Raw genomic sequence first — 26,689 nt, forward strand, 5'->3', positions numbered from 1 at the left:
TGGGGGTATATTTTGAAATTGCTTTTTGTTTTGAGTACCTTCACTGGGGGTAAATCTTTGTCTTTGGAGGGGAGATTTAATTTCTACAAATACCCTAAAGTCATTCAGTGCTAAATCCAATTAATAAAATAAATAATGAAGGTGAATAACAGTCTACAGTGAAGAGGTAGAACTATTAGTTAAGGAATAAGGTTTTCCTACATGTGTGGAAACTATGTAAGTGTAATCTCAAAAGAATTTCAAAATTGAGCGGTAACCACAGACCTCATTTGGTTGTGTAAGTTGTGGTAGGTACATTAACTCACTCAGTGTGAACCACCTGGCTGCGGGGGGGGAGAGCGAGCACAGTACAGGGCCACAGGGTCCTAACCATGCTGTAGCTCACCCTCTGCTGTAGCTCTACTGCTCGCTACTACTAGGTGTTTGTCCTCAGACTAGACACTTAATGTTTCTGAGCCTCGGTTTCCTCATTTATAAAATGGGAAACCACAGTCCCATTTCATAGGATTGTGTGCATATTAAATGAGAAAGTGAATAAAAAATGTGACACATTTGTCTACTAATTATGAATATTAATAATTCTTACTATTGCTTGTGGGTTGTCTTATGGCATTAACTTACAGCCATGGTAAAGAAACGAAGGTTCTCAGGGACTTCTCTGGTGGTCCAGTGGCTAAGGCTCCATGCTCCCAATGCAGGGTGCCCAGGTTCGATCCTGGTCAGGGAACTAGATCGCACATGCTGCAACTAAGAGTTCACATGCTGCAACTAAAGATCCCGCATGCCGCAACTAAGACCCAGCACAGCCACAATAACTAAATAAACAAATAAGAAAGCAAGGTTCTCAAGATTCCTTAGAGACCAGTAATCACAGTGATATAGTAGGAGCTCAATAAATGGTTACTATTATTCATACTGAAGTATTATTAGACATAATTTTGCTGTAATGGGATGGATCTCAGTTCATCTTTGCTATGTTTAAAACTTCTATTTCTGTGGTTTGATGTAACATTCTCGTGAAACAGAACTTGAATTTGGTTTCTTGAAGGCATTTTATCACTGAAAAAGTAATGTATCATGTAACTCACTGTGTCCCATGCAGCCAAGTGACAGTGTTCCTGCTTGGGATCACCATTCTGGCCCTCCAGTTCTATGTTCTGCTGAAGTAAGTTCTTTCTCCAGCCAACCCCCTCCCCTGGCAGCTCAGCATGCACGTCTTACCTGTGGAGATGGCTCTGGTGTCCTCTGCCATTCCTGTTATGTGTTTAATTGCAGCCTGCCCCATTGTTTTGCCCCTATTATCAGTGGTAGTCACCTGTTTCACCTCTTCGAAGAGTCAAAAATCTCAGTACAGCCAGGAGAGCTGGGATTTGGGCAGATTGAGTTTAACTTTTAGTCAACAGTTATTTCTTCTAGTATAAGAAGTCGTCAAATGGGAAACAATGAGAGCACCGACGTTTCAATTTATAAATTCCCTAGAGAGCAGTCCCAACAGCCTAGCATTAGCTAACTTCTGCAAGGCTGAGGGTGACACAGGCACACTCAACCAGATTATGACTTGACCTGTTATTTCAGATTCTATGTTGGAAAGTAGTTTTGGCTGAAAAAGGCAGTTAATACCTTTTTCGGGCAAACGAGGCAAATGCAATTTGATACATTCAAAATCAACTGCAGTTCTAAAAATCCTAAAAAAAAATCTGAAAACTTAAGTGATGGGGAAGGAATGGAAACCGTGACACTCCTTGTAATTAGCCTAACTCAAACTTGCCAGCTTCTACTATAAGAGGTTTGTGTGTGGTAGGGCATATTTCCTTACTCCAGAATTTCCACAAAATGCTTTTTCACCAAAATATCAAATTAACATGAATTAGAGAAATGGTAAACATTATTTGTCCACCAATTAAGATATTAGTAACTCTTAATAATATTTTTATTAATGCTAGCATTAATTAATTTGCAGTCACAGTAAAGGAACGAAGGTTCTTAAGAGGAGTGAGTTGCCTGGAGCCAAATGAACCTAGTGCCACAATTAGAATTCAAGGGTCAGGGCCTTCTGGTGTTACACTAACAGCATGGATTTCTTCTAATAAGTAATCAATTTATGTATGACCCAGGGTATTGATTTTTAGGCCCAGATCTTCTCGATACTGCAGTCAACCTCTCCTCACCAACCTGGTTGGTAATATCATCTTTACTTTCTTCACAATTGGTAAGTGTGCAGTCATTCTGTCAGGCACTTTTAAGTGTCTACTATTTGCCAGACACTACTAGAATAAAAAGGGGTAGAATAGGACTTCTTGCTCTTCAAGAGCTCAAAGACCGAAACCTAAGAAGAAATTCACATTTAGAATTCAGGTGAAGGGAATTCTTCTTTTTGGTTTTGGTTTTTGGCCATGCCGCACAGCAGGCGGGATCTTAGTACCCCAACCAGGGATTGAACCTGTGCCCCACTGCAGTGGAAGTACAGAATCTTAACCACTGGACCGCCAGGGAAGTCCCTGAAGTGAATTCTTAAAAAGTTCCTTAGTATCTCTTTTAGTCATCCTACAACTTGAATATGAATCCAAATTAAATTAAATACTAATGTTTTGTTTTGATGTTATAAAATTCTTTACAGTTATAAAAATATCAGATTTATCCACTCATTCAATAAATAGTTACTAAGGAGATGATATAGGTAGAAAAACAGGGACCTCAACTAATTGAAGTCAAAAAATGATACAAAAGAGTTGGACTCTGAAATGTGCTGAAGTTTTAGGAATACCTTAAACTAGTATATTTTACTTATATTTTCCTTTGTATGTACTTTAAAGAGTGATGTGAACTTTAAATTAAGACTATGTCTAAATTTTTATAAAATGAAAAAAGTTATTGGATGCCTTAACATGGTTCTAGAAAGAGTCTCCAGAGAATTCCCTGGTGGGAGGCCAGTTCAAACAGTAATCCCACAACAGCAGGAGCTACTTCTTCTCTCTGACCTTCCTTGCCCTCATTTCTAAAATGGAGATAAAAATACCTGCTTCACAGTTTTGCTGTAAGGTTTAAATGAAATAACGGGGGAATTAAAAAAAAAACTGTCACAGTTATTATCACTAGCATTGCCGATAATAAGCACATGACCTCGATCAAAGGAAAACCTTAGCCTGGCTAGGTTTTGAGCACTTTTGTTCCACAATAGATACATGAGGAAACACCTTCTATTTAGGGTCTGCATTCAAGAGTATACTTCTGAATGAAATAATGCCATTTTGCAGCAACTATATGATATCACTTACATGTGGAATCTAAAATACGATACAAATGAGTATATCTACAAAACAGAAACAGGCTCACAGACATACAGAACAGACTTGTGGTTGCCAAGGAGAAGGGGGAATGGGGGAGGGAAGGATTGGGAGTTTGGGTTAGCAGATGCAAACTATTATGTATAGGATGGATCAACAACAAGGAACTATAATCAATATCCTGTGATAAACCATAATGGAAAAGAACTTGAAACAAATATATGTATAACTGACTCACTTTGCTATACAATAGAAATTAACAAGACATTGTAAATCAACTATACTTCAATAAAAAAAGAGGAATGTATTTCTGAGATAATTCAACCCAGTAAACTGAGGCTGTTCTGCTGTCCTTCTAGGTTTTACCGTGCTGCTCACTCAGATGGAACCAGTCCCGCAGGCACTGAAGAGGATGTTTTCTGTATTTGGTGTGGGGTCCTTCAGTGAAGGAGTCTGCACCGCAGTGTTAACATTTTTGGCAACCGACTGTGTACGTTTTTAAATACTGAATTTCCAAAGGCTCATCTTAACCTGAAAGCTTGGCTGTATACAATGCACCATTAGTCCTCAACATTTATTTTCTACTTACACTAAGAATAGAGATGGAGAGATAGAACTCCTCAGTAGACACATCACAGTTAAAACATTTCAACAGGGAAAGTTTAAAAATTCCATGAGAAATTTTTCTTTTTGTAGAGTGAAGTCTGCTTTACTAGAATTAAAAAAAAAAAAGTTAAGACATTAATCAACGGTGGTAGGAACTGCTCGACGGGGTTGGCACATTAAGCAGCAAGCTTTCCATCTCCTGCTAAGTTGGTGCCTTTGTTTAAACCCTTTCAGCAAAAACATTTAAAATATGTATTGCAATTAAAAGCCAAGTATTCCTAACAGTTCTTTCTTCCTCCCAAATATAGGAAAAAAGGACTCCTGAACTTTACTACTTGTCTGTGATGCTTTCAGTAAGCAGTGTGGTTTCTACAGGTAAGCAAAAACTTCCCAAGTAACCCATACCTATTTAAAGGCTTAACCAGTCCTTCAAGGGAAGTAAATGCTCAGGTAGGATTCTTACATTGCAAGGGGAACGTATAGCTCCTCTTAAAGCAGGAGCTCCAAGAAGCTGCAGAGTTTTAAAAGCAAAGAAAAAGCAGAGAGGGTTAGAATGGGATATAAAAAGCCATCCTTCTCACATTATTTCCACTCCATTTAATTAGATCCCATTCTTTATCCTACAGTGTTTTGCTCAAGCCTGGGGCTGACTTGGCTGGCCAGTGTAACCTGTCCAAGGCCAGATACTAAATCAACAGTCTGAAGCTGACATCTGAGCCTTGCTGGTCTCCTGCCTTAGATATATGTCTTGGCAGGTTGAGCCTTTTCCAGCAGCCTTGTCATCTGACTACTGCCAGCAAACATGTGCCCATCTCCACCCTGCCACTCCTAGATGAAGTGGGGTCAGCTGAACATCAGAGCCACGACAACAAGAAGCACAGCAAAACCAGTCACTGGGAAGAAATTTGTCAGGTGACAACATTAATGAGCACTGACAATGGATAAAAAGGAATCGTTCAACCAAAATCACTGGGTCGATATCACAAGCAAATTCAGCCCCAGTAAGGATCTCCTATTAGATACTTTCAAGATCATTAGTATTTTGACTTTCTGAACCTCCTTTTCTGTTTCAGTGAAGTTAGTAGCATCAGCTGGATGGCCACTATAAAAGTATTGAGAAGGAAAAAGAAAAATATAGATCTTAGTAATGAACAAAGGTCTAGTTTCAAAAGAACACAGTGATCCAGACTGTATATTTGAACAAGGTCAATCTATCACTTCTTTAAAAGTGCAGTGGGAGATTTTAGAGTAAAACTCATCACGATCTCCCCTACCTGGGCTACACCAATCTCTTGCATCATGACAGTCAACTGCTGTCTAGAGAAAATAGCCAGCTGACCTGCATGATGCTGTCTTTTGACTTGTTCTGTGTGTATGCACAGATTCTGAGGGATTTTAAGTAGTAGCTAGATACTCACAGATGCTCTCAAAGTCTTTAGTAAGTGGAGATAATGCCATTTCTTGAGGGGAAGAACAGTATCTCTTGGCAGAAGGAACAAGTTTAATACAAACATCTCGCAACACATCTATGACAGACACAGATCTTCACAAATGGGAATGATTGTTTTCCATCTGCTTCTCTGTTCAGGTGATACTTGCTGTAGGGGAAGTTACCCACCAACACACTATCCATCCACCACACTGACATTTTCTGAGCACCTTTCACATTCCAGACATAGCTCTAAAACTTAGGAGTTAGAAACGCGAGTAACTCATAGGTTAACAGTGAAATCCCCTGAAATAATTCTTTTACTATGGTTAACAGAAACTATTTAAAAGTAACACAGCCTTTTACATTCTCTAGACCTCATTAACCAAATATCAACATGTCAGATGAATGTCAACTTATCTCAAGATAGGATTTTTATCAGAAGTTTCTTTTTTTCTGAACTATCTTGCCCCTCACCCCCAAACCTGATCTACTTGAAGATCTCAGCTGATGACAAACCCATCCTTCCAGTTGCTACAGTCAAGTACCTCAAATCATCCTAAATGCATTGTTTTTCTTTTCCCACACCCCATCAGGAAGTCCTAATGGCTTCACCTTCAAAATACATACAGAATCCAACCATTTTTCGCTAGTTGGAAATTTTTAACTGACTTTTTCTAAATGCAAGAGGCTGCTTCTTAAGACCAAGGCTTCTTGGTACTTCTTTTTTTAAAAACTAATTTATTCATTTGGTTGCTCCGGGTCTTAGTAGCAGCAGGCGGGCTTGCAGTCTCCTTAGTTGCAGCATATGTGCTCCTTAGTTGTGGCTCCAGGGCTCCTTAGTTGCGGCACACGGATCCCTTAGTTGTGGCATGTGAACTCTTAGTTGCAGTATGCATGTGGGACCTAGTTCCCTGACCAGGGATTGAACCCAGGCCCCCAGCATTGGGAGTGTGGAGTCTAACCCACTGCATCACCAGGGAAGTCCCTGCTTGGTACTTCTGTGTCTTGAAATTATGCAACATTCTTAATGTAACTCCAGAAAACGAAATTCTGTTTCTTAATTGATAAGCATAACTTGAAGCAAAATTTAACCAGCACCTTAACCCATAACCTATAAAACTGAATTTTCATGCACATTTATGCTTTTATCATTTCCTCCAAAACCAAGTCACCAGAGTTAATTTCATTAAGAAACATTTATTTTATGCTACCAATATCGTATGAAATACAAAGCATGCTCTTTCTCCACACAGGTGAAAAGTATAAAATTCTAAAACTGCTATTTTTTAGCCCCTCATAACTTAGACAGCCATGATCAGCAATCGTCCCTCACAGACTGACAACACTTTCTGCTATAACCCATGTTTGCTCCGAGTGGAAAACTTTTGCTGAGCAACTTCATGGGGGATGCTTTGTTTTAGCGGTTCTCAATCTGGGACCTGGGCTTCAGAGGTACAAAGTCTCTGAAGTTGTAAGCAAAATGTTGGGCATGTGCACCTATGGGCAACTTTCTGGGAGAATGTAAAAGGAAGTTTCAGAAAATAAAAACATTAAGCATTACACTCATTAAATTTACTATAAGAAAAAAAATACTTGATGTTTGACATCCACTACTCTCCATTTAAAATTTAAAAAACAGGGCTTCCCTGGTGGCGCAGTGGTTGAGAGTCCGCCTGCCGATGCAGGGGACATGGGTTCATGCCCCGGTCTGGGAAGACCCCACATGCCGCGGAGAGGCTGGGCCCGTGAGCCACGGCCGCTGAGCCTGCGTGTCCGGAGCCTGTGCTCCGCAACAGGAGAGGACACAACAGTGAGAGGCCCGCATACCGCAAAAAAAATTAAAAAAAAATTTTAAGTTAGTCTTCACACTACTTTTTCCACAGCTGCTAAACCCTCGAAGTGAAAACTTTCTAATTACTAATTGAATTGAATATTGAATTTCTAAATGCTCATCTAATCTGAAAGCTTGGGTATATTCAATATACCATTAGTCTTCAATATATACTCTCTACTTAGATTAAAATTAAAGATATGTAAAAATGGAATTCCTAATTAGACATATGTCATAGTTAAACATTTCACTGGAGAAAGGTCAAAAAATTCCACAAAGAATTCTCTTCCTTTTTCTACTTTACTATAATTTTTTCTAAGTTAATATGGAACTGTTGGAAGATTGTTTTAGGGTGTCCCCATGCTCAGAGTTTGGATTTTATCCTGTAGGGAATGGGGATGTTTTAGAGGGCTTAAATAGGGAGTAATATATCAGTGCACTTTAGAAATAATTCTCAGGACTTCCCTGGTGGCACAGTGGTTAAGAATCCGCCTGCCAAGGCAGGGGACGTGGGGTTGAGCCCTGGTCCGGGAAGATCCCACATGCCGCAAGCAATGAAGCCCATGCGCCACAACTACCGAGCCTGCGCTCTAGGGCCCGTGAGCCACAACTACTGAGTCCATGTGCCACAAATACTGAAGCCCACGTGCCACAACTACTGAAGCCCACGTGCCTAGAGCCCGTGCTCCGCAACAAGAGAAGCCACGGCTCACTGCAACTAGAGAAAGCCCACGCGCAGCAACGAAGACCCAACAGTCAAAAATAAAAACAAATAAATAAATAACTTTATTTTAAAAAAATGCATTCGTATAACGGCTTATTAAATAATGGGGCTATGAGTAAAACAAAGTAGGGCAAGAGGATAAGGAGTGTTGGAATTCTAAATAGGGTGGTCAGGAAAGGCCTCACCATGTGACATTTGAGCAAAGAATTAAAGGAGACAAGGGAGTGAGCCATGCAGACACCTAAAGGAAAAATGTTCTAAGCAAAGGAAACAATGCAAAAGCCCTGAGGCAGAAGCAGGCCTGCCCAGTTCCACGATCTCCAGCGAGATCAGAAGGGCTGAGCAGGAGTTAACAGAGGGAAGGAATTTTGGTAGATGTCATCAGTGGTAAAAGGGAGCCACTGCACGGTTTCTGAGCAGAGGAGTGACATGACCAAACATATTTTCAAAGGATCTCTCTGGCTGCTAAAGCTGACAACAGAATGTAGGGGGAAATAGGGTGGAAGAAAGGAGACCAGATGGGAAGGTACTGCTGTAACCCGGGTGAGAGCTGATGCTGACATGGACCAGGGTGGTAGCAGTGGAAGTGGTGAGAAGTCATTCGATTCTAGATATATTATAAAGGTAGAGCCAATGTGATTTGCTGATGGATGGAATGTGTGCTGCGAGAGAAAGAGGAGTCAAGAATGACTCCAAAAATTTTTGGCTTAAGCAACTAAAAAACTAGAGTTACCTTTAACTGAGAAGAGAAAGATGGTCATGGAATAGGTTTAGGGGAGAAGATCAGTAGTTCAGCTTATAAAGAAGTTAAGTTTGGGATGTCTATTAAATATGCAAACAGTGGTGTTAAGTAGGTAACGCAGAACAGAGCCCAGGTCAGGGGAGAGGACGAGAGATTTACTAGATTTGGGGTCATCTGCATATAGATGGTATTTAAAGTAGTAAGACTGGATGACATTACCAAGAGAGTGAGTGAGACAGAATGCAACAGCAGTGTGGGCATCACCGGGGAACTGGTTAGAAATACACAACCACAGGCCCTACCCTAGGTCTACTGAATCAAAATTTGCATCTTAACAAGATCCCCAGGTGATGTGTGTACATCTTAAAGTTTGTAAAGCTCCACTGGTCCAGGTGAGAGATAATGAAGGGTAATAACAGGAGGGATGGTGTCAAGGGTTTACAAGTACATGAGCTGAGTGAATGGAGGAGGGAAGGAGGTGAAGGGAGATTTCTGACTTAAGAGACCACTTAGACGGTGTGCCGACAGTCAACAGAGAGTATTAGGGGAAGCACAGGTTGGGAGGTATGAAGGGAAAGCATAAAGAGACACACTACGGTTTTAAAGGTGCTGCTGAACTTGAGGTATACACAGGACATCCGAGTAGGGAGATCTAGTAGGTAGACAGAAAAAGAGAGAGACTAGAACCTGGCAGTAAAACCCAGAGACACTAAAGATTACCTTCAAGGAGATATCATGGTTAAAAGAAGGCTGTTTATTTGATTTGATTTTTTTTTGAAGAACAGAATTAGAATGTTGGTTGGTTGAGGGAAAAGCACAATTAGGAAGCCACACAGCCTGCAAGAAAGCTAATAATTGATGGAGAAAGGTCACTAAGGAGGCCACAAAGAAAGGATTTTAGGTACAAATTAAAAGCATAGCTTAAAAATAATGAGGAGAAATGAAAACATACGTCTACACAAAGAATTGTATGGGTTGGCTTTATACGTAATAGCCAAAAGCTGGAAACAACTCAAATGTTAATCAAGAAATGAATTAATGAATGAAGTTTATTATTAGCTTAAATAATGGAATACTACTGAGCAATAAAAAGGAAGAAACTACTGATACAAATAACATGGATGAATCTGAAGAGACATTATTTTGAGTGAAAGAAGCCAGATACAAAAAAGAACATGCTATATGATTCCAGTTATATGAAATTCTAGAAAAGAATTTATAGTGACAGAAGACGGATCAGTGGTTGCCTGGGGCGGGGGAAACTGACAACAGAAGGGCAGAAAGCTTCAGGGTTCCTGCTATGGAATCCTTATTTTTTCTCCTGTGCTCTTCACTGAATGGCAATACATTCACCCATTCTCTTTGGATGGGCTTGTTTCTCAAAAATAAATATCCAGTTATACTAATGTAACTATAATGATGGTGACAACTTATAACAGTAACATTCATTGAGTTCTTCCTGTGTGCCAAAAGCAATATACTAAGCACTCATGTGATCCTTATAACACTCCAATGAAGTAGGTACTATTATTCTCTCTTTTTTTCCCTAACATATGAGGAAACTTAAGCTGAAAGAGGTTGATTAACTTGTTCAAGATCTCACAGCCTGTGTAACAACCTTGACTCTAAAAGTTCATGCTCTTAACCGTTACACAAGATTTACAATGGTATGTTATCTACTCGTAGACATTAGAAAGAGGTCCACGCATTCAGAGTGCCTTTGGCTCATGGTACTTCTTTTTTTTTTAGATGTTGGGGGTAGGAGTTTATTAATTAATTTATTTATTTTTGCTGTGTTGTGTCTTCGTTTCTGTGCGAGGGCTTTCTCTAGTTGTGGCAAGCGGGGGCCACTCTTCATCGCGGTGCGCAGGCCTCTCACTATCGTGGCCTCTCTTGTTGCGGAGCACGGGCTCCAGACGCGCAGGCTCAGTAGTTGTGGCTCATGGGCCTAGTTGCTCTGCGGCACGTGGGATCCTCCCAGACCAGGGCTCGAACCCGTGTCCCCTGCATTAGCAGGCAGACTCTCAACCACTGTGCCACCAGGGAAGCCCCATGGTACTTCTTATTAGCCACTCAAGTTTCATCGGCCCCTGCATATTCCCTACCTAGTTGGAGCAGCTAGTGCTCTCTGGACTCCCATCCCAAGTCCAAGTTGAGGTGTCCTAAACCTTCCCAGCTGCCAAGTAGTATTTATCTGGTTTTCCAGTTATGACTCCCAGTTCTGAGGTTTTCTTCCCCAAGGCTCTCTCCTGTGACTACCTACCTAATATTCATTCATCTTTTCCCAACATCTTCTCTTCCCTCCCTATTTCCCCTCCAGGCTTGTATTCTATTTTTGTTTGGGAACTGGAACCCAAACCAATTTCTCTTGTCTATGCACTAGGAATACTTTTTCATTGTCCATTAGCTCTAAACAGAACTCAAAGGTATGTAAGAACACTCTCAGCATAGAACCGCTGAATCAGACTGTCACCGAGAAACAGCACGCAAATACAACGCACGTATGGTGAGGCCTTTCCTCCACCACTTCTAAGACTGTACACAGTAAAACCAACATAAATGCCTAAATAGAACACCTTATTATCATCATCAAAATTAGGGGATGAACACAGTGAGAAAATGTTTATTCAGCAAGTTCTTCCAATGATGAAAGAAGTATATTTTCCAGTTTTGTTTTGTGTGGCACTGGCCCTAACTATTTGTCATTGAGAGTTCGATATTCCACAAAAATGTTGACGCTTCCACACATATTCACATGTCAAAAATTAGGGCTAATTATATTAACATGACAGCCACTTACTTTTACAAAGCAAATTCTGTGAATCTGAGGCGTTTTGCAAGGTAGGCTATTGGAACCATTCCAACTGGTGTGTCAACAGTTTTCTCTAAGTTGGACTTAGAAGAGTGGTTTCACATGCAAATTGTAACTCTGAGAAACAATTTACGGTGATAAATTAAGAAATTCTATGATTGGACAAACAATTCATTCTGGTGGAGTTCTACGGTAATCTTGGAAATTTGTCCTGGGTGGCTGAAATATAATTAACTTTAAAGACAACACCTGAGAAACAATTTCGCCGTAAACCCTGATGTCGTCCTGTGGACTAATGACTTCAAGGAGATGGGCTGGGAACATCTGAAAATGTTTTAATTTTCTGAGTAACTTTTAGACTGCTGCCAACAGCTAACAGTCTCTCCTCAAGAGGAGTGAGTGTCCCGCTTCCAGGAACATAGATCTAGTCTTTTATAGATTTGGAAATTACGAATTTCAGAAAAATGAGAAGTGCCCCGCCAAGCCCATGAAGCCTCTAGAAAAGGATTTTTCCCCCCAGGGTGCACTCACTTGTTCCAGAGGCAAATTTACCGAGGTTTTCGGTTCCACAGAGAGAAACAGAAACAATGAAGGGGCAAGACTCCCTGTTCCAAACTTGAATGTGACCTACCTTCAGGGACAGTTGTACCTTACCCTCAAAGACCCTAAGCAGTCCTGAGCTGACTCCAGCAGAGACGGGTTTTTCAAGAGCGCTGGGAGGTGACTTACCTCCTGCTCAGGGCGGACCAGCCCGAGCTCTCCGAGAGACGCTCCGCAGCCCGGACGCTAATGAGGGTAACACCCGCGGCCGCGCCCTCATTGGCTCCAGGAGGCCGGAAGTGCGTGCGTCTGACGGAAGTGCTCCTCTTCTACGCGTCCGCCGAGCGGGGCCCCTCAGGTAGGCGGGGCCCCTGGCTCCGAACTCTGGGACCGAGTGGTGGGTGGAGGCGGAGAAGGGACCCCGAGGGCCTGAGGAGGTGGTTCGGTTTCTGGTCGGGAAAAGTGGAAGAGTTTCGGAGGCAGCGGATTCCCGGCGACCTCTGGTGGCAGTCGGGCCTAGTCGAGCCGGCCGCCGCACGACCCAAATGTGGGAGCTTCATGTTCCCCGGTGGGAGATGGGATTTGGGGCTGTGATCGGGGCTGCTCCCTGACCGCGTCCGGATGGTTGAGGTCCAGACGCTGCTCACTTCCAGCCGGGAAAATGTATGCGCTCCTTTTCCGTGATTTTGGATATGACAACTTCCTTCAAGGCAGATCCGGGTGCGGGGTTTTCCTGAGTAACACTCTCGGCCTCACTAGAAAAAAACCTCAGAAAGACTGCCAGAGGCACAGTCGAAAAAGAAAACGGGTTTCTCCTCCTTCTCCACACCCCCTCCCGCCCCTATGATGTCGTCCTAGAAAGAGAGGGTGTGTTTCAGTTGCAGGCTGCCCAAGTGGCAGTTACTGGGACTGCTTTAGGTATACGTTTATGTATAGTAAATAAAACCACTTTTTAATGGTTTCCCTTTTCCCAGCCAGCTCCCCCCCCCAGGTGGTTTGAACTTTGAGCCTCTTGTAGTCCTGATGAACAGTTTCGCTTTCCTCAAGTTTAAGACACTTGGAACTTCAAGAATTGGAGGTTTATGCAATTTGAGACCGGTCCGCACTGAGCAGAGTTCAGAGGATTAAGAGACAGGTGAGCATGAATGAGTACCTTAATTCTCAAAAATTAAGTTTTTGGGCTTCCCTGGTGGCGCAGTGGTTAAGAGACGCCCTGCCAATGGAGGGGACACGGAGAGTAATTTTGCAGTTTCGGTAAAAGGTGCACCACCTTTATTGAATACTAGGTGGTGCCCGTGAGTTAATCTTTCTGGGATAAATCTCAAATAATGTAGCATGAGGGTAAGGTTTTTAAAGCATTTTCATCTTCTCTGAAATTCATTTAGAATAGCTTTACCTCCTTACAGTACGTTGTGCCTTTATACAGTTCATTCAGTTATCGAATATGTAGTCTGTATTAAGTGCTGAAGAGGCTAAGAAAGGAATCAGACCCATTTTCTGCTCTCAGTTTACAGTCTGGAGAGGAAGACAGACAAATAAACAACAAGCTATGATGAAATCACATATAATTCAAGGCAGACATAGTGTTAAATGGAGACTAAGACATAGATCTTAGTCTCCAAAATTGCAATTGATCGCAAAAGCGATCAATTATCATTTACCATTTATTTATTCAGTACCTTCTATCTGCCCAGCATTGTGCTAGACGCTGGTGTATAAAGAAAATGTAAAATCCCTACTCTCAAATAACTCACAATGTAGTGATTGGGAGGGAACCAAGGAAGGCATTATGGAGAAGGTGAAACTTGACCTTGAAGGATGGATGACTTGGCCTTGATAAGTAGAAGAAAATGCAGGCTCAAAAGAGAAGGATGAGGCCTTCCCTCGTGGCGCAATGGTTAAGAATCCTCCTGCCAATGCAGGGGACACAGGCTCGATCCCTGGACCAGAAGATCCCACATGGCGCGGAGCAACCAAGCCTGTGCGCCACAACTACTGAGCCTGCGCTCTAGAGCCTGCGCGCCACAACTACTGAGCCCGAGTGCCTACAACCCGTGCTCCGCAACAAGAGAAGCCACCGCAATGAGAAGCCCACGCACTGCAGTGAAGAGTAGCCCCCGCTTACCACAACTAGAGTATGCCCGTGCACAGCAACAAAGACCCAACGCAGCAAAAAAAAATAAGTAAAATTTTTTTTTTTTTTTGCAGTACGCAGGCCTCTCACTGTTGTGGCCTCTCCCGTTGTGGAGCACAGGCTCCAGACGCGCAGGCTCAGTGGCCATGACTCACAGGCCCAGCCGTTCCGCAGCATGTGAGATCTTCCCAGACCAGGGCACAAACCTGCGTCCCCTGCATCAGCAGGCAGAGTCTCAACCACTGCGCCACCATGGAAGCCCTAGCCAGTCTTTTTTTTAAAAAAAAAAGAGACAAGGATGAGCTTCTTCTCTGTCTCTTTAATCTTGCCTCAGGGAGTTTCTTGGCTACTCCTCCCTTGATTAGCAGCTATTCAGAATCCACCCTTTGGAACTCAGGGAAGGTCTCGAAGGCTGGAGTCTTACCTGTAAGAAATGGTGGACAGGGAATTCCCTGGTGGCACAGTGGTTAAGAACCTGCCTGCCAGTGCAGGGGACACGGGTTCGATCCCTGGTCCAGAAGATCCCACATGCCGCGGAGCAACTAAACCTGTGCGCCACAACTACGGAGCCTGTGCTCTAGACCCCATGAGCCACAACTACTGAAGCCCGTGCTCCACAATGAAGAGAAGCCACCGCAATGAGAAGCCGGGGAACCCCAACAAAGAGTAGCCCCTGCTCGCAACAACTAGAGAAAGTTGGTGTGCAGCAATGAAGACCCAACACAGCCAAAAATAAATAAATTTTTTTAAAAAAGAAATTGTAATAACAAAAACCTTATTTCCGATATTAACAAAAAATACAAGATATCTAAGAACATCCAGTGTTTAAAGCCTCTGTGAATAAAATAATACTTTTTTTTTAAACTAGAGATCATAAAAGAAAGCTTTGATAAGTGGAGAGATATATTGCTTGATTGGAAGTTTCAAATTTTAAGGATACAGATTTTCTCCATATTAATTTTAATGTAACCCCTGTCAAAATTTCAACTGAGGGACTTCCCTGGTGGTACAGTGGTTAAGAATTCGCCTGCCAATGCAGGGGACACCGGTTCGAGCCCTGGTCCGGGAAGATCTCACATGCCTTGGAGCAGCTAAGCCCGTGCACCACAGCTACTGAAGCCTGCGTGCCTAGAGCCCATGCTCCACAACAAGAGAAGCCACCGCAGTGAGAAGCCCATGCATTGCAACAAATAGTAGCCTCTGTTGGCTACAACTAGAGAAAGCCTGCACGCAGCAATGAAGACCCAATGAAGCCCAAAATAAATAAATCAATAAAATAAAATTAAAAATTTTCAATTGAATTTTTTTTGGAATTTGTCAAAATGATTCTTAAATTCATCTGGAAGGGAAAATGTACAAGTATAGTCAAGAATTTTGGGGAAAAAAAACAATAATAGAGCCAACTCCTTATCAGTCATCAGTATACACCAGCTCTAAAGCTATAATAATTAAAATAGTAAAGTAATGTCTTAGGACCAGAATATTATCAATGAAACAGACTTGAGTCTGTTTCTATTGAGTCTCAATTAAAGGTAGCATAAATAAATACTAGTAAACAGTGTTGGGGCAGCTGGCTATCCATTTGAAAGAAAATAAAAGTTAGATCCCTACTTCACAGCATTAACAAAAAAATAGTATATTTTTGGGAATTCCTTGGCAGTCCAGTGGTTAGGACTTGATGCTCTCACTGCCATGGGCGCGGGTTCAGTCCCTGGTCAGGGAACTAAGATCCCACAAGCCCCACGGTGCAGCCAAAACCAAAAACAAAATAGTATATTTTAAAAAATCTTGAGATGGTCAGGGCTTGCTTTCATGGGACACAAAACTAAGAAAACATAGAGGAGAACATAGGTTTGGCCATTAAAAATAATAATTTACCATAACAAAAAATGCCATAAATAAAATTTAAAGCCAGGAGACAAGAGATGATATTTGCAACATAATTGCAAGGACTTTATATCCATGTTGTATAAATCAGTAAGAGAAAGATAATCCAGTAGAAAAATGGGCTACAATGAAGAGAAGCCACCGCAATGAGACAACATTTCCAAAGCAGAAATTCACATCAAAAGTTGTTCATTGGGCTTCCCTGGTGGCGCAGTGGTTGAGAGTCCGCCTGCCGATGCAGGGGACATGGGTTCGTGCCCTGGTCCGGGAAGATCCCACATGCCGCGGAGCGGCTGGGCCCATGAGCCATGGCTGCTGAGCCTGCGTGTCCGGAGCCTGTGCTCCGCAACGGGAGAGGCCACAACATACCACAAAAAAAAAAAAAAAAAAAAAAAAAAAGTTGTTCATGCCCACAAGTCATTAGGTAAATGCACCTAAAGACCAATAAGATAATACTAGGAGTATTCTGAGTCCTGGAGTGTACTTATTAAGAACGAAAAAGAATGTTAAAATGAATCTTGTAAAGCAGAGTCACGCCTGATCTGTTTCTTTATAAATCTGTATTTTCATCTATCAAATATGTTTAAAATAAGATAGACTAATAGTTAAGACTTCTAATTAATTTGTGAATTCAATTAAGAAGACTCCCAGGCATTTTTGTGGGGTGTTACTACTATATGCGTTTCAAGTTTTATATATAAATTGAGATTTTTTTTTTTGCACGACTATCTTCCCCACACCTGTAGCTCAGAAAGAGTATAGCCAATTTTTTTTTTTGGCTGTACCACGCAGCATGCGGGATCTTAGTTCCTAGAGCAAGGATCGAACCAGCGCCCCCTGCAGGGTAAGCGCAGAGTCTTAACTACTGTATTGCCAGGGAAGTCCCCACCACTTTTTTTTTTTTTTTTTTTTTTTTTTTGAGTATAGCCTACTTTAAATTGCTTTATTGTTCTACTTAGTAAAATGGCTTCCAGAGGAAAGACAGAGACAAGCAGATTAAAGCAGAACTTAGAAGAACAGTTGGATAGACTAATGCAGCAATTACAGGACCTGGAGGAATGCAGGTAATAGTATAATTGTGTGCTGCTATGCTGTAAAATGGCTTTTGTCTCCTGCAGCTAGATTATAAGCTGCATGTGTGCAGGCCCATGTGTGATTTTGGTTTCCCCTGTAGTGTTCTTCACAGTGCTTTGTCTGCTGGAGAAATAAACTCAGTACTGGCTTTGGAGTTTAAAAGGCTGGGATGTGAAAGTATTTAGATTAATTTCAAAGTGAATGTGAACTTGGGCTAAATATTTAACCACCTTAAGTTTCCATTTCCTTGAGTATGAAATGGAAATAATAACACCCATCTTGTCTTCAGTATTTGAAGTAGCCCTGCCTGGTATCAAGCTGAGAAGGTACTGCTTGAACTTCTGGTGTGTCTTCAGCCTTAACTGCTCAAAGAAATAAGACTGCTCATTGCCTTTTTAACAACCTTGAAAGACTATTGTAACTATTGCAGATGAAGGGAACAACACAATGCTTGGCCCAAAGCAGGCACTAGATAAATGGGAGCTGTTTTGTAGTAAATGTTTAATAAATGGCTTGTTTGGAGTACTCAGATGGCAAGTACTGCATTGCTGTTGTATTTCAAGGTGCATAAAATTTTACCTACCATTAATGATAATGATGGTAATAATAACAGCTATTTATTAAGTACTTATTATATGCCAAGTACTTTCCATATTTCATTTAATGCTCATAGCAACCCTATAAAGTAAGTACTATCATTATCTACAGCTTATACAATAGATAAAAAAAACTGAGACTTGGCTAGTCAAGTATCTTGCCCAAGGCTATACCATTGATTCAGAGACTGCTTAAAAGGAAGTTATTATGTGGTTTGTTTGTTAAGTATGTCTCATTTTGGTTTAAAAAAAAATAAGAAAGTTTAATTGTCAGAATTGCAGGAAAACGCCCACAGTAATGTCTGAACACATCCATCATTAGTATTTTGATATTTCCTTTCAGCCTTTTTCCCCCAGGATATTTTTTGTATATATATGTATCTGAAGTCTTAGTGTATAAATACTAAGATTGTTTTTTTCTTTTGGAACTCTATATTTTTCTATATTATGTTCACTGTACTTCAGAGAGGAACTTGATACAGATGAATATGAAGAAACCAAAAAAGAAACTCTGGAACAACTAAGTGAATTTAATGATTCATTAAAGAAAATTATGTCTGGAAATATGACTTTGGTTGATGAACTAAGTGGAATGCAACTGGTAAGCATCATTTACTTACATTGGTGACACAGTTTGGTTTTTGTTGTTGTTTTTTTCCAGTAAGTATATTTAAGATAGAAAATGTACCCTTTTTGGGGTTTAACTTCTAGAGGAATGTCTACTTATGGATAAAACAGCATTTGCTTCCAGATCTTCATCTAGTTATATATTTGACTCCAGTGACATGCATAGAAATAGCAAATGGATACTAAAGTTGTAATACTGTTTGATGAACAAAGAAGACCTATTAAGAATTGAAGACCTATCAATCAAATATTGTAATATCTGCTTTGTTGGACTATTTTGGTTAGTTTTCACCTTCTTGTATTTCTAGGCTATCCAGGCAGCTATCAGCCAGGCCTTTAAAACCCCAGAGGTCATCAGATTGTTTGCAAAGAAACAACCAGGTCAGCTTCGGACAAGGTTAGCAGAGGTAAAGTTTCTTTAAATTGATCCAGTCCCTGTATGTATTTCTTTTCTCAGCCCAAGAATTTGCTCATTATGTTATTCTAAAGTTTAAAAATTGGTCATTTGAAAATGTACAACACCAAGAGTGAACCCTAGGGACTTCCCTGGTGGTCCAGTGGTTAATACTCTGTGCTCCCAGTGCAGGGGGCCCGGGTTCAATCCCTGGTCAGGGAACTAGATCCTGCGTGCCGCAACTAAAAGAGCCCGCACGCCACAACGAAGACCCGGCGGAGCCAAATAAATAAACAAATAATTTTAAAAAATAAATTAATTACATTTAAAAAACAAAAAGAGTGAACCCTAATGTAAAGTATGGACTTTGGGTGATTACGATGTGTCAGTGTAGGTTCATCAGTTGGAACAAATATACCACTCTGGTGGGGATGTTTATAATGGGGATACTATGCATGAGTGATTGCAAGGGGTGTATGAGGAATCTCTGTACCATTTGCTCAATTTACTGTGAACCTAAAACTGCTCTAAAAAATAGTCTATTTCAAAAAACTAGTCAGTTGACTTTAGAGCCACAACCCACAACTTGGTTTCTGACAAAATTAGTCCTTTGAGCAGTTGTTGTTGATAACAAATGTAGAGGTTTAACCAGCATATGGCAGTTTAAATTGCTACTGACTGCTTCTGCTACAACTCCACATTTAAAGTTTTACTATTTATTTCTGGAGCTCTGAATTGAAATCCCATCTAGCATTCATTAGCAGCCATGCTTTATGCATGTGCGGCCTTTCCCATCTAAGAATTTCAAACATCTTTATAAACCTGACACTTGAGGAAGTCTGTTTATAGACTTGAATATAGTTAAGACATTAATAAGTTATTTGCAGCCATTGGTAACTTAATAGCATAGTGGTTAAGAGCATGGATTTGGATCAAACTGTTTGGATTTGTACCCCTGTTCTACTGTGGACGTATGTGATGTTGGGGAAGTTATTTTCTTCAACCTCTTTTTTTTTTTTCTTCTTTTTTCTTTTTTCTTTCTTCGGCCGCACCATGCGGCATGTGGGATCTTAGTTCCCCGACCAGGGATCGAACCCGTGTCCCCTGCATTGGAAGGCGGATTCTTTACTACTGGACCACCAGGGAAGTCCTTCTTCAACCTTTTTTTGTGCCTGTTTCCCCATTTGTAAAAAGGCAGTAATGATAGTCCCTACCTCTTATGGTTGTTATGAGGTTTAAATGGAGTAAAATGTGTAAAGCACATAGAATAGTACCAAAGCATAGTACATGTTATCAGTGTTTCTGGTGGTAGAGGTGATATTTAACCAAAGTTCCAGGAGATCTGTTACCAGTTGTCTCATTCAGGCCTTTAGACCACACTTCAGTTTAATGAAATAGAGTTCTTAGAGGATAGCTCCTCTTTAAAGAAGCTATTGACCTACTAGTTCCTCAGTAGAGTTTATAACTAAGACAATGGTTATGGTTAGTATCAAGATTTATTAGAACTGTGTAATAACATTTCTATCATGTTTGCCTTGAGTTGTTTCTATAGTTCTTTATAATATTAATTGGTAGAGGACCTTTTCTTTAAAAAGTACATCTGAAAAGCTTGATTTTTTGCAAAGAATGCTTTTAACTTAAATACCATATGCTTTGCATTCATCTGTTACAGATGGATAGAGATCTCATGGTAGGAAAGCTGGAAAGAGACCTGTATACTCAGCAGAAAGTGGAGATACTAACAGCTCTCAGGAAACTTGGAGAGAAGGTACTTGTATTTAATTTAATATATTAGGTATAAAGAAAAAGTGTGAAGTATTTGGTATAGAACTTCTTGATCTGTGATTTAGTTTGTGGTCCTAAGACATTCTTTTTTTTTTTTTTTTTTTTTTTTTTTTCGTCGGAAGGCTCAGCGGCCATGGCTCACGGGTCCAGCCGCTCCGCGGCCTGTGGGATCTTCCCAGACCGGAGCACGAACCCGTGTCCCCTGCATCGGCAGGCAGACTCTCAACCACTGCGCCACCAGGGAAGCCCCTAAGACATTCTTAACAGTGATTCCTAGAGCCACTTTGTTCACATTTGAACTCAGTCCTTTGGGTTTTGTTCTGTTTGTTTAGCTGACTGCAGATGACGAGGCCTTCTTGTCAACAAACGCAGGTGCTATACTCAGCCAGTTTGAGAAAGTCTCTACAGACCTTGGTGAGTACCCTCCTATTTCTGAAAGCTGGATATGAATTACTGCTCTAGATTGACAGATGGCACGGGTGAGATAAAATGATGGCCTTTTCTTGAGTTTAGAGGTGAAACCAGAATTGTTTTCTTTATAAACCGCTTTTTAATGGGTTTGTTTTCCAATACTATTTAATTAAAAATAATCAAATTAATATAGCCTAATGCTTTAAAAATATTTCAGCTAAATGTAAATATAAAAGTAAACTAAAATGTTACATGTTCTATTTCATACCCTAATTAAAGTAAGTATTTGTAACCAATAAATTGCCCTACGTGGCTGAGTTGTTTGTGCAGGGAAGGAAATTGTCGTGGCAGTGGGGAGGGTCAGGGATAATGCGCTGATAATAAAAACTCGTTTCATTTTCTGTTTTATCATCTACGTGATAGATTTTCCTCTCTTTACCTGGAAATATAAATGCATTTGAAATGACATTTCTGTTTATTATGTGTCTTTCTCCTTAGGCTCTGGCGACAAAGTTCTTGCTTTGGCAAGTTTTGAGGTTGAAAAAACAAAAAAATGACATGGTGTGAAAACTTAGGACATCGATCGCATTCTTGTTGTAAATGGCATTTTTCTTCCGGGGATTTTGAGTCATGGCAAAGAAGTCAAGAGATTCATGAAATGTATTAATAACCTAAGAAAAGGTGACAGAAAAACATACTTAAGGCTTTTGTTTATGCCCTTCATCATTGTGCTTTGTGTAGGGATACCCACTTCTGTGATCCTGGACTTGTTGGGATGGAGGGGCTCACTGGACCTTATTCATTATGATTTGTCTGTTTAAGAGAAAACAAAATAGTGTCTCTGCCTGTCTTTATTGAGCCTCCTTGTTTTTAAATGCTGGTAGTAAATGAAAAGATGTGAACTGATGATTCTTTTCTGCTCATAATTTATCCCCACTTGTTGGAGTAAATAATGTAGCAACATCAACAGACCTCATATGTGTTCACAGAACTTTAGAGTTCTGAGTGATCTTAGAATCATTTTCATTTTACAAACAAGGAAAGTAAGGCTCAGAAAGAGCAAGTGACTTTCTTAAAGTCACATTAGAGACAGAGCTGGGGATAAGACTTGGGTGTCCTGTCAGTTTAATGTCCATTGAGTTTTATTTCTTTATTTTGTGCTGCTTTTAAAAAATAATTCCCACATATCAGTATAAGTCCGTATTTATGAAAATTCAATGTCCCCAAAAAAGTTGTCACTGAGCGACCATTCCCCAGCCCGTAAGCTCTCAGTATGAATGGTGCCCATTGTATCTCTGAGTTTTGAGCTTGGAACAATGGGAGCCCTGTTGAGAGTCTCCTGAAGTAACTTAACCTCCTGCGTTGTTTCACCAGGGAAGCAATTGGAAGTGGCAGCTCGAGGCCCTCCCTGTGTGTGACCTCTTTGCTGAAACCCAGAGGGTGGTGACTGTAAACTACTATTTACTCTTCAGTTTTGGGAGAAACACAGAATAAGTTATGAGAAGAAGCCGGTTTCTCTCCTGAGTGTTTACGTCCCTCTGCATGCTCAGATATATAGATTTTTCCCATATGCATGTACGTCACCTTATTTCCTAGGCTCTGGCCACTTTATATTCTTTCACATTTTTCTCAATATTCTTTTTCTTTAGACTTTATACAAATTAAAAACATTTTTAAAGCTTCTTGTGTACTGTAAACTCTACTAGGTGCTCTGCCAACTGGACAAATTAGGGGACCTCAGCTACATTAATGCCTTATTTGGAACTTTTAATGGGTACTTTTTTATATATTGGTTATGATGGTCACAAACTCATTAAATTGTGACAAACTAAGAAAAAGCAAATTACCTGTTATTCATCTAGGGCTTTATGGTCAATCACCATTATTTCATTATTCTGTGTGTTTTTTTTTAACCAAAGTGAAATTCACATGACCATTTAAAATTCACCATTTGAAAGCGTGCAGTTCAATGGCATTCAGTACATTCACAGTGTTGTGCAGTGACCACCATTATCTAGTTGCAAAACATTTTCATCCCCCCCAAGGAGACCCCATACTTACTAAGCAGTCATTCCCTCCTCCTTCCAGTCCTCTAGCGACCACTAATCTACTCTCTGTCTCTATGGATTTACCTATTCAGGATATTTCATATAAATGGAATCATATAGTATGTGACCTCTTGTGTCTGGCTTCTTTCACTTAGCGTAATATTTTTTAGTTTAATCCACATTGTAGTGTGTATCAGTACTTCGTTCATTTTAATGGCTGAAAATATTCCCTTGAGTGGATACCACTTTGTGTTTATCCATTTATCTCTTGATGAACATTTGGGTTTTTTCCACTTTTTGGCTATCGTGAATAGTGCTGCCGTTATGAACGTTTGTGCCTAAGTATTTGTTTAAATATCCCTTTTCAATTCTTTTGGGTATATACCTAGGAACAGAATTGCTGTTTGGGTTTTGTTTTAATTCATAGCAAGATTCCCTTCCAGTAGCAGTAAGACAAGGAAAATTAGGAATATTTTATATTTGAAAGAGGCCTAAATGAATCTGGAGTCCTTAATTTTGGTTTCCCTTAAACTTTCTGTAAGACTAACCTCAGTGAAATATTTTGTCGTTAATCACATTAATATATTCATTTTGTAAGTGATGACTAGTACTTAATTTAAAATTAACCTTCGTTTCAAAGTGACCAGGTTTGCAGTGCCTAGCAAGACACTGTCAGTCATGGCCGTGTGACCTTTGGTAGGTGACAATATATATATGTATTTTTGGTGACAATATTTTTTGAGCCTCATTTTCCTCATCTGTTCAGTGGGGATCATAGGAGCTAACTACTACATAGGATTACCGTGCATTCCCCTCTCTTTCTTAATGTAGAAAGCTTTACATTGGGGTTAATCCACCATTTAATAGTTTTTTCAAGGGCCATATGATATATTTTTCACAAATTTGGTAATTTAGAAAAATAATTTGAAAAGTCTATACAACTGTAGTTATTAAATGACTTGTAAACTACGTTCATGTTATGTTCATATTTTGCTATATTTAATCTTCTAGTTTTTTAGACTTCTTGGGAGGTCTCAAACTGCAATAACTAATGCTAAGGCAGCTTTTTGACATCCTTGGGTCAAGCTAATATTTTAATGGAAAGAATTCCTGCATTTTTCAAAGAACTGGGGTTGCCGCAGAAATAAATTCCAATGATCAAGTGTCCAACCTGGCTGTTTAATGAAATCTAATAATTTAAAACAATTTCTCTTTCAGCGTTTTGCTTTGTTTTTATCCTGTGAGTGTTAAGTTAGGTAGAGGAAGAAGTCAAGCGATAGAATGAGTTGTTCCCAGGAACGAGTTGGAGTTGGGACAGATGGGTTGTTAACTTTGGTCGATAGGCCTTTTATTGAAGACACTCAGCCAAAGAATGGTCATCTTAGGCAAAATAAAAGACTGCAAATCCACCATTGGAATAGTATCTTATTACAGTGACCGGTGGATAGTTTGAAATTATTACAGAAAAAATAAACCCAGACCATTTTGCCTAGAGCTTTTCAATCACTTTCCTGTCCACTTTTTTTTTTCTTGTCTTTTCATTACTAAGACCAAAGAACACTCTTCTTTGCCTCTCAAATTGTTTTTCAGCATTAATATGTAAATTAAAACTGTCAGCACTCCCACAGACCCCCGTGAACAAGCTGTAATTGCTTCCAGTCTGTGTGGCCCTGGAATTGAAAAGATTTAGAAACTGGGGAAACTAGTACTTAATATTTTCATTAAGTTGCAAAAAGCAGGTTAGAAATATGGCTCTACTAGATATCACCCTAGAATATGGCCTTTTGACATCCTCACTCATTTTCTTTTTGAAAGCCCCTCTCCCTGCTCACACTAATAGCAAGGTGGAAAGACTGTAATGCTGCAAGGGCCTCAAACACAAGGGGTTAGTGACATTCTTAAGAGCTTACAATGCAAAGTCCATGCTCTTCCAAGCAGAGGACCAGGAAAGTTGAGCAGTTTGAGGCTGTCAGTTGGTAGATTGCTAACGCTTGGTTGTTTTCCTCTGAGAGCATCACATTCCTTACAGCCTCAGACAATGGACTACGTTTAAAAATAAACAAGTAGGGTTTCCCTGGTGGTTCCCTGATGGCGCAGTGGTTGAGAGTCCGCCTGCCGATGCAGGGGACACCAGTTCATGCCCCGGTCCGGGGGGATACCACATGCTGAGGAGCGGCTGGGCCTGTGAGCCATGGCCGCTGAGCCTGTGTGTCGGGAGAGGCCACAACAGTGAGAGGCCCGCGTACCGCAAACAAAAATAAACAAGTAAAAAATATTTTCTATAAAGGAGGTCAAGGAGAGCCACCAATTTTCTTTTGAGTTAAGAAAGAAGAAGACAGGGACTTCCCTGGTGGTGCAGTGGTTAAGAATCCACCTGCCAATGCAGGGGACACGGGTTTGAGCCCTGGTCCAGGAAGATCCCACATGCGGAGCAACTAAGCCCGTGCGCCACAACTACTGAGCCTGAGCTCTAGAGCCCGTGAGCCACAACTACTGAGCCTGCTTGCCACAACTACTGAAGCCTGTACACTTAGATCCTGTGCTCCGCAACAAGAGAAGCCACTGCAATGGGAAGCCCGCACACCACAAAGAAGAGTAGCCCCTACTTGCTGCAACTAGAGAAAGCCTGTGCACAGCAATGGAGACCCAACGCAGCCAAAAATTAATTAATTAAAAAACCAAAAGAGGAAGATAATGCTAGTAAGAATCCTTTCTAAGATTATGCATCAGTCACAGGTCCTCTGTCCTCAGCTTCTGGCAACTGTGACTGAACTTCTGAAGCCTTCCCACAAGAATCTCTGATTTTGTGTTTCAAGTCATAATTTCAATACATGGTTTAAGAGTTTAAGTTATTGTAATTATGTCTGTTCATTCTAAAATGTCTTAGTTCAAGTACTATTTTTTTGTTGCTGCTAAATTGTCATATATATAAGAAGAGTTCAGTGATTTTTTTGGCTTGTATGAAAACCTGATTCTTTTAGGCCTGGCCTTATTCCTGCAATACTCATAAACCAGGCAGGCCAAGTTGAAAACTGAGGCAGTGACCCTCGATGATAATTTTAAAAATAGGTAATTTAGGTAAAAGTAAATATTTGGCCTGGATTAGGTTGTAAGTGATTGTCTTAATCCTATGGTTGACCATGTTCTTAGAAAATGTGGTGTTTATTCATCTTTAAAAAAAATTTTTTTTTTCGGCCACGCCACTCGGCATGCAGGATTTTAGTTCCCTGTCCAGGGATCAAACGCATGCCCCCCTGCAGTGGAAGTGCCGCGTCCTCACCACTAGACCACCATGGAAGTCCCTTAAAAAAAAATTTTTTTTTAACTTAGCACTTCAAATTTTACATCACGTTTATTCTAGGTCTTGGTAAATTATACCTTAGATTTGGTTTTTAAAGCTCTGAGCTTGTAAATCAACTATACTTCAATAAAAATAAATTAAATTTTTTAAAAAAGATAGCAGCCTGTAGGAGGCAATAAATCTGGCACCCTATATCAATGCTTGGAAGAGAGTCACCCACCGATCAGGAAAGTCCACTTTAAACTCATAGAAGCAAGAAATAAACTTCCATTGCGTTTGAACCAGCAAAACAAACAAGACCTCTGAGCTTATACTCATTTATTTAAATATTTTGTTTCATATTTACTCAGGAGAGGAGCGTTTGTAATTTTCGAGCAAACAGGCAAAATCTCAGCCCCTTAGCCTCAGCCTCGTGGCATTTCTTTTCATCCTGTCTTCCAGAACTATGAGTGGTTTATTCC

The 26,689-nt window shown here is 40.5% G+C and overlaps 2 protein-coding genes across 5 annotated transcripts in view; one reads left to right on the forward strand and one right to left on the reverse strand.

The window, feature by feature from the left end:
- NMNAT1 (nicotinamide nucleotide adenylyltransferase 1) overlaps nucleotides 1-12,285 on the reverse strand; it is a 24,027-nt gene extending 11,742 nt beyond the window's left edge. Inside the window, exon 1 of one of the 4 annotated variants that reach the window (XM_024749798.1) lies at nucleotides 12,161-12,285. The gene's annotated coding sequence lies outside the window, so the exon portion shown is untranslated. The other 3 variants (XM_024749802.1, XM_024749803.1, XM_024749799.1) reach the window with 3 other exon arrangements.
- Nucleotides 12,286-12,297: 12 nt separating this feature from the next.
- Nucleotides 12,298-24,094, forward strand: LZIC (leucine zipper and CTNNBIP1 domain containing). The gene is made up of 8 exons (XM_024749804.1): nucleotides 12,298-12,329; nucleotides 12,946-13,106; nucleotides 16,952-17,056; nucleotides 18,128-18,263; nucleotides 18,598-18,696; nucleotides 20,356-20,451; nucleotides 20,801-20,882; nucleotides 21,378-24,094. Exons 3-8 carry the CDS (start codon nucleotides 16,956-16,958, stop codon nucleotides 21,434-21,436), a joined length of 573 nt encoding a protein of 190 aa, XP_024605572.1. The 5' UTR covers nucleotides 12,298-12,329; nucleotides 12,946-13,106; nucleotides 16,952-16,955; the 3' UTR covers nucleotides 21,437-24,094.
- Nucleotides 24,095-26,689: the final 2,595 nt, after the last annotated feature.

Source organism: Neophocaena asiaeorientalis, unplaced genomic scaffold (genome assembly GCF_003031525.2).
Source record: "Neophocaena asiaeorientalis asiaeorientalis breed wild unplaced genomic scaffold, Neophocaena_asiaeorientalis_V1.1 scaffold275, whole genome shotgun sequence".
Classification (NCBI taxonomy): Eukaryota; Metazoa; Chordata; class Mammalia; order Artiodactyla; family Phocoenidae; genus Neophocaena; species Neophocaena asiaeorientalis.